The sequence below is a fragment of the Garra rufa genome, chromosome 2, assembly GCF_049309525.1.
Source record: "Garra rufa chromosome 2, GarRuf1.0, whole genome shotgun sequence".
Taxonomy (NCBI): Eukaryota; Metazoa; Chordata; class Actinopteri; order Cypriniformes; family Cyprinidae; genus Garra; species Garra rufa.
The window spans coordinates 26,076,338-26,085,010 of record NC_133362.1 but is presented as its reverse complement, the minus strand read 5'-3'; the positions used below and the strand labels follow the sequence as shown (position 1 = coordinate 26,085,010).

Below are 8,673 nucleotides of genomic sequence, written 5' to 3'. Positions count from 1 at the left end.
TTTAAATACAATTTAAATACAATTATATTTAAATACAAATCCCCCCCCCCCCCCCGGGATTTACGCCCATGGGGCGGCGTGACAACCATATAACTATGGTGAGAAAGACACAGTTTGAGTTTGGAGCGTTGTTAGTGTGTCAAATAGACACAAGTCTACGTTTATAGATATACACGACTATATATAGTAATTAAGAATAGTTGTTAATCGTCTGTTTTAACAACGAGCCTGTGAACTTTATTTCGTTGCTGCAGCACAAACATGTTTTCAGATCTGTATCTTGCAGGCCGGGTTGGACCTCATCCTCCGATGGGCAGAGGAGCACCTTCTCCACGTGAGTGTCTTTCTTTGTCGCTCCATTACGCTGTGTCTTTCTAATGGCTGTGCTGATTCTGCAGCTGTGATGACATTAATGTTTTCTGAGGCTGATGATGAGTCCGCTTGAATGGTGGCAGGATTACGCTGAGCTCAGAATCACATGGCTGTGTAGCGACTAGTCATTCTGCTGTATGAGGGTTAATATCAAAGACTATCTATAGAATGCCAAAGACATGTCACTCGTGTAGTTTTGAATGGGGGGAAAAATGCAACGGTCATCATGGCCGCGAAGCTCCGCCTTCTTAGTGAAAGAGCCAATCGTTGATTAGTAAAAAGAGTTGCGACACGCTTTGATCTCGCCGCCGCGCGGTCACGTGGTTCATGGAGCTCTCAATAGTTCCAAACAGCTCCGTGCTGTCAATGTGTTTGAATGGAGTTAAATAGGATAGACAGCAGTTTTACTATATTTGCAGCAATTTCGAGTAATTATTAACACATAATGTGCATTGATTGTGTATTGATAACTTCTCTGAATACTTTATAGAATAATTTACAATTGCATTTTATTCTGGGGAGTGATAAAGAGACATAATTAATATGTTCTCATACTCTTTGGCAGTAAAATGTGACCAAACACCTTAAGTGTAACTTTTTTATTCAATTAAATGACTGTAATATATAGTTAAGTTCTATTTAGTAAATATTTTGAGGTTTTTTTTTGTACTTAATATGTGCAATAATGATCCTGACCATTTAAAAGATAACATTTTCTAATATAGTATTTAGATTACAGTTAGTGTAATATTTAAGGTTAAATACATCTGCATGTGTATTTGGACATGATCAAACACTTTTTTTTTATACAGTATGTTTCGATTTAATGTTAAATAAAAAGTAATTTACTCTTGTTTTATGATATTCAAATATACAACATAAGTGAATATTATAAAAGGCAAGCAAAATGGCATTTAACATAATAGAAAAGATGAAAATAATGCAAGGCAACGAATTGCATTCAGCATACATTTTTATCGTGTTTCTTGAATGCAGTCTTTACTGAAACTCATTCAACCTCCTACAGTGAGAGAAAGATTGCAGAAAGACTAAAAACATAAAAATATGACAACTAGTATCTGGTTATGGTCGCTATTACGGTGTTTCTCACGTTATCCAGCTGCATTTATAGTTTAACTGTTTATTTTTTAACGATAAACATTAACTGTAACACGCTTCATAAAACACCACTATCGGCCAGTTTTTCGAGAGGTCAACTGATGCGTTAAAATGTAAAGAAATGCAGTAATTTCTTCAATATACTTGCGACTGTGCTTGAGAAGCGCTGAAATGAATGGGCTTCAATGGAGGAGCATATTGGTTGTTTGGAACTATTGACCGCTCCATGACACGCTTTACTTCCGCATTCCTCAGTTCCTATGAAAGCCTATGGGAGTGTCGCAACTCTCTTTTTATATGGCTCTGCAGCTACCGTGAGAAGTTCGGGTTGCTATAGAAACAGTCGGCGCTCTAAGACGTGCGTTTAGTACTGCGCATGCGCACTGGCTCATCTAGCCGGAAAAAATAAGCGTTTAACGCTAATAAAGCATAGGGAACTATATTTGAGGCAATTGTTGTTGGATTTCTTTGGAGATTTCAAATATGAATTGGCGAACAGTTTTGGAGAATTTTATCTTTCCCCATTCAAAGAGATAGGAGCTGCACTTGTATGCCCGAGAGGCGTTTCAAAGATGGCCGCCGAGTGACATGACTTGTCTTAAAAGGACTTTGTTAATATTCACCCTTGTGCTCTCGTCTGTCACTGCCACAGGTATGATGCCTCCAGGCATGCGGCCGCCCATGAGACCACCAATGGGAATGCCACCCGGCCGCGGCGCTCCGATGGGAATACCTCCTCCTGTCATGAGGCCTCCACCGCCTGTAATGAGCGGTAGGGCTGGTTTAGTTCAAGTGTGTTTGGAGTAAATCCACAAATGCAAATCAGCTTCTTTCTTGTCTGATTTTAATTGCTCTTTGGTTTCACCAGGTTCTTCAGTCATCCGTCCTTCCATGCATTGAAACGCCGCCCTGGACTGAGATGTCTAACATGCATGTTTTCCTTGCATAGGAAAGATTGGCTGCAAGTTCTTGTATAGTGTGTGGTTTGTTTGTTTGTTTGTTTTTTTTATTTCCTTTTGTTAATAAAGTGTCTATTTGCCAGGTATGTTTTAATGTGACTCCTGTGTTTTTACCACATCCTGAGCTCAAGATCAAAAACATGCATTGATATTTCAGACAGTGTTTCTACAGTACATCTCTCCTAAACCTGAGCTCTTTAAATGGTGTCATTGGTCGTTCTATGAGAAGTATAGTTTGTACATTTAGCTACTTCTAGGTATATTTGTAGCAGTAGCCAAAAGTTTGAGTGAAATTTATTTTTTTTCAAACATCATTAGGATCTTCTTAAAGATCCTACATGTACATTTTCTACTGTAACTGCATCAAAACGTAATTTGAATTGGTCTTATGCATTAAGAGCTACATTTGGACAACTTTTGAAGGTGTTGTGTGTGTGTGGTGTTTTTTTTTTTTTTTTTTTTTTTTTTTTTTTTTTTTTTAGAACAATTTTTATAAGATGTTCATTAGTAGACCTACTGCATTCCGTTTAAAATTTAACAGCATGTGTTAAAATGGTTATTCATATGTGCATTTTAATTTATTGGCAAATTATGAATCAAATGCCCCAATTTATTTTAGTGTTAAGACATATTTCAAACAATATTTTGTTACTGGTAGTAGTGTGTGTTTTTTTTTTTTTTTTTTTTTTTTTTTTTTTGTTTCCTGCCAGGTTGTAAAGTAAGGCCTGGGAGTCCAAACACTATCATAATGTTTTCTCTAAAAGGGCAGCTGTGATCTTGTTTATTTTATTTTTTTTTTTTTGCTCCCTCAGATTCCAGATTTTCAAGTAGTTGCATCTCCAAATCAAACTTATTTATCCAACTTTCAGGTGATAAGCCTCAGGTGCTCAGTATTGTTAATACATCAGACTATTTTTAGAACCAATAGTACACTTTTATAAGCTGTCCATTAGTACACATTACTGCGTTCAGTTTAAAATTCAACAGCATGTGTTAAAATGGTTATTCATATGTGCATCATAATTTGACAAATGGCTCACCTAGGCTTTTGTGAGCATTTGATTATGAATCAAATGTCCCCTTTTTTCAGTGTAAGACTTATTTAAAATTATATTTATTTTTTTTAAAGACATTTTTACATAATATTGTGTTTATTGTTTCTACTACTAGTAGTGTTGGTAGTATTTCAGTAAGGCCTGCGAGTCCCAACACTATCAATTTTTCTCTAAAAGGACAGCAGTGACTGACTCTTTTTTTTTTTTTTTTTTTTTTACAATATTGTATATTTTTTTTTTTTTACTACTAGTAGTGCTGGTAGTATTCCAAATGTAATAATTGTATTTTTTGTACAATAATATGTATATATATATATTTTTTTTCAGTTTGTAAAATAAGGCCTGGAAGTCCAAAAACACTATCAAAATTTTTCTCTAAAAGGACAGCAGTGACTTTTTTTTTTTTTTCTAGTTTTAAGATATTTTTTTACAATATTGTATATATTTTTTTTTACTACTAGTAGTGCTGGTAGTATTCCAAATGTAATAATTGTATTTTTTGTACAATAATATATATATATATATATATATATATTTTTTTTTTCAGTTTGTAAAATAAGGCCTGGAAGTCCAAAAACACTATCAAAATGCTTTCTCTGAAAGAACTGCTGTGACCAACATGTGTTGCCGAGATACTTGCTCTGGAAATCCTGTTTTAGTTTGGCCAACCACAAACGGCTTTTGTTCCTCAGTTTTTTGTGCTCTTCTCCTTGCTTTGTTATAATTTTTCGCAGTCTGTAGTACTCCAAATGTTATTCCCAGTCCGACCGATTAGTACAGCGCAAAACATGACGATAATTGACCATTTTCAGCAGGAATAATCATCAAAATATGCAAGATTTTTATTTGGTTCAGAGGCATTGTTTACGTTCAGTGCCGCCAATATGGCCAACTGACCATACGTTGTAAAAACACTCTGCTGTCTACTTCTATAAAGCACTTTCAAAGACGTTTTTGCTTAAAATCTTTGCTTAAAAGTTTGTAATGTTTAGATTCACCTCATAACAAGTTGGTTTGGTTCATGGCTTACAACTATTTAACAAAAACTACTTTTTTAAATCCCCATGGGAAGAATACTTGACTACTGCCATAAACTGGATATTTTACTGTTGTTGGTTGTAACATACATGTGTTAGTCATGTTTCTAGTAACACTTTGAGGTCTTTTCATATAAATTCAATTCAAGTTTATTTAAATTGCGTTGCCTGTTGTTATGTCGACTATTTTTTTATCCCTGGACTTTTTTTTCTAGTGGAGTCTTTGCGAAGGTAAAGTAAATCGACATTTCTTGTTAATGTAGCCGTGTAATAAGTAAGGTGGATTATCAGCCAGTCGATAGCACAAAAAAAAACTCCTTCACAGTGATCAGGATTTACCACGTCTGCGGTTCATCCGAGCGGAACTCTTGTCTACGCCAATGCTTTCTACACCGACAGATATCGGAGTAACTCCTTCCGCTCCTGTAGCAGGCTGTTTTCACGCCCAGCCGCTAAGCTAGCAACACAGAGTGCTGTTAAAAGAGCTATTCATTTACTTTCCTCACATCTTACTCCGTTTTACTTGAGGTAAGTACGTACAATAATATTTGCAAACAATAACACGTTACAGTGTCGTCGTTTAAAGATATTTGATATGAAATAATGTTGCCCGTTCAGCTGAATTAGCTTAACTAGTTAACTAAGTAAATAAACTCATTGTCTACATAGTAGTAAAAGCTGATGGTTTGCATTTATTTTATTGCTTTTCGACTTTCCGAGTAAGTTAGCTGTTCGTTATGTAAGCCATATCTTACTGTGCTCTATATTTCTCCTCTTTAAAAACACAGTCCGGTGTTAATACAACAAACCACACTTTTAACTTTATGTGTGTGTGTATGTATATACAGTACACACACAGACATTTAATATAAAAAATGCATTAAATACATCTTTAGTGAAATGGCATATCTGATGTGTTTAAGAATAGCAATTCATTTATTTTATACCTCAGAGGGGCTTTAAGTTATTGTTTGTCTTTCTTTTTGTCAGAAACACAGGTATTTGAAGATGACAGACCGTTACAACATCCACAGTCAGCTGGAGCATCTGCAGTCGAAGTACATCGGCACGGGCCACGCGGACACCAGCAAATGGGAATGGCTGGTTAACCAGCACAGAGACTCATACTGCTCCTACATGGGCCATTTCGACCTCCTTAATTACTTTGCCGTCTCTGAGAACGAAAGCAAGGCTCGGGTCCGCTTTAACCTGATGGAGAAGATGCTGCAGCCGTGTGGTCCGCCCGCTGACAAACCTGAAGATGCTTAGGACTGTTTTGACTCTGGATGTCTTCTGTTCATTCATTCATTCATCAAATATAGAGACTACTCTTGGAATCTTGTTTTAAACCAGTCAATGTTTTCTTGTTTTATGCTTTTTTTGTGGTATTTTGTATAGATTGTTGAACCACAAGTTTCTTTGAAGAAAATAAAGTTGATACAAATGCATTGATTTATTATTATAATTCATTATTTTATTAATTGCAAACTTTTTTTAAAAGAAATTAATATCTTTATTCAGCAAGGACCTATTCAATTGATCAAAAATGAGAGAAAAGTATAGTCATAATGTTACAAAATTTTTATAAAATTTCTATTCATCAAAGAATAAAAATGTATCAGCTTTCCACACAAACACACAGCACAACTGTTCTCAACATCGATAACAAGAAATGTTTCTTGAGCAGCAAATCAGCATATGTGACCCTGAACCAGTCTTAAGTAGCACAGGTATATTTGTAGCAATAGGCAAAAATACACTGTATGGGTCAAAATTATCAATTTTTCTTTTATGCCAGAAATCATTAGGCTATTAAGTAAAGATCACGTTCCATTGATATTTTTTGTAAATCTACTACCATAACTATATAAACTTCAAAACAAAACTATGATTCGCACTCACATGAAACCGTAACTATATCAAAACCTAATTTTTTAATAGTAATATGCATTGCTAAGAACTTAATTTAGACAATTTTAAAAGGCGATTTTCTCAATTTTTTTTTTTTTTTTTTCACAGATTCCAGATTTTCAAATAATTGTCCTATCCTAATTAACCATACATCAATGGAAGGCCTATTTATTTAGCTTTCAGATTATGTATACATCTCAATTTCACAAAATTTACCCTTGTGACTGGTTTTGTGGTCCAGGGTCACATATTAGAATGACTTCTAAACTATAATGTGATACTGAACACTGGAGTAACAGCTTTGCAATCACAGGAATAAATTACATTCGAAAACATATTACTATTGTTATTTTTTTTTTTTTTTACTATTTAAAAACGATTGTTTTAAATAGTAAAATACTGTTGAACAATTATACTGTTTTTATTCAAATAAATGCAGCCTGTGTGAACATAATTTTTTTGTGTTTTGAAGTAAAAAAATAAAAATTTCATACTTGCTAATAGGGCTGGGCTGGGTAAAAAAAAATAGTTTTAATATAATTTTTAATAAACAATATCAATTATTAAATCCTGTTTTTAGTTAATAAAAAAAGACATACCGCACCTCCCATCCAATAAATTGCAATAAGATTTGTGTTGTTACTTTTGGTATAAAAGTGTAATAACAATAATTAAAGGAAAAGGGAAAGGAAAGGAAAGGAAAGGAAAGGAAAGGTGAAGTGAGGCCAAGTAAGGTGACCCATACTCGGAATTTGTGCTCTGCATTTAACCCATCCAAGTGCACACACAGTAATGAACACACACTCGGAGCAGTGGGAAGGTTTGGGGCCTTGCTCAAAGGGCCTCACCTCAGTCGTGGTATTGAGGGTGGAAATAGTGCTGGTTATTCACTCGCCCCACCTACAATCCCTGCCGGACCTGAGACTCGAACCCGTAACCTTCAGGTTAGTCCAACTCTCTAATCATTAGGCCACGGCTGTCCCAAAAATTAAACAATAAATGGCGTTTTGGCGCTGTTTTAATGAGGAGTGACATAGCTGTAACGCCTCATTTCAAGAGAAGCGACACCTGAACGGATCATCTCCTCGCTTTAGCATGAAATAAACATGAATAGGCTAAACAACCAAAGATATGTTACAGGAAGAACTACAACTTAGTGAAATCCGTATCTAGCCTCATGTAATCGCTTAATCATTGTTTAAATCGCGCAAAGACATCAGTGTAACAGCTTGTAAAATGTAACATTTACCTCTGAGAAAACATATTCGGTGACCATAAACTCGTTAGTCAGCTAGAAAAATTTACTCTAAAGATGAGCATTTTGCTAAATATATGCACCATATAACATATTCATTAGACATATGTTTAATAAAAGTTTTTTTTTTTTATGACAGCCTTCATTTAAATGTTTATATTTCAAAAAACGAATTGGAGTAGAAATATAATTATGTATTTGTAACTTTATTATTATAAAAAAATGGTTGAGTGTAATTTAAGCATTTGTATACAAATCAGTTAATTTTAACCTTCAGTATTACAGTAATGTAACTCTCATGTGACCCTGGACCACAAAACTACTCATACAATAAGGGTAAATTTTTTTAAATTAAGATTTAAACATCATCTGAAAGCTGAATAAATAAGCTTTCCATTGATGTCTGGTTTGTTAGGAAAGATACAACTATTTGAAATCTGAGGGTGCAAAAAAAATCAAAATATTGAGAAAATCAATTAATCAATTAAAGTTGTCCAAATTAAGTTCTTAGCAATGCATATTACTAATTAAAAATTAAGTTTTGATATATTTATGGTAGGAAATTTACAAAATATGTTCATGGAACATGATCTTTACTTAATATCCTAATGATATTTGGCTATTGCTACAAATATACCCGTGCTACTTACGACTGGTTTTGGTGTCCAGGGTCACATATATATTTTACAGCATTAGTTGAGAGATTATTTTTCTAATCTAATCAATATTGAATCGCAAATTTGTGAATCAGAATCGGATCAAATTGTGAAATTAACATTCTTAATGAAAGTTACTATTATTATTAAGAAAATTATCTTTATTTTGGGTGTCTCTGGGTTGTTTTAGAGCAGTGTTTCTCAACCCTGGTCCTGGGCGCCCCCCAACACTGCACATTTTGTATATCTTCCTTATCTGACACACACATTTCAGGTCCTGGAGATGTTTTCTAATGAGCTGATGAGTGC

The 8,673-nt window shown here is 34.4% G+C and overlaps 1 protein-coding gene across 1 annotated transcript; it reads left to right on the top strand.

The window, feature by feature from the left end:
* The first annotated feature begins 4,923 nt into the window (after window positions 1–4,923).
* sf3b5 (splicing factor 3b, subunit 5) lies at window positions 4,924–5,990 on the top strand. Its single transcript, XM_073835200.1, has 2 exons — window positions 4,924–5,070; window positions 5,533–5,990. The coding sequence occupies exon 2, from the start codon at window positions 5,551–5,553 to the stop codon at window positions 5,809–5,811; it is 261 nt and encodes an 86-aa protein (XP_073691301.1). The 5' UTR covers window positions 4,924–5,070; window positions 5,533–5,550; the 3' UTR covers window positions 5,812–5,990.
* Window positions 5,991–8,673: the final 2,683 nt, after the last annotated feature.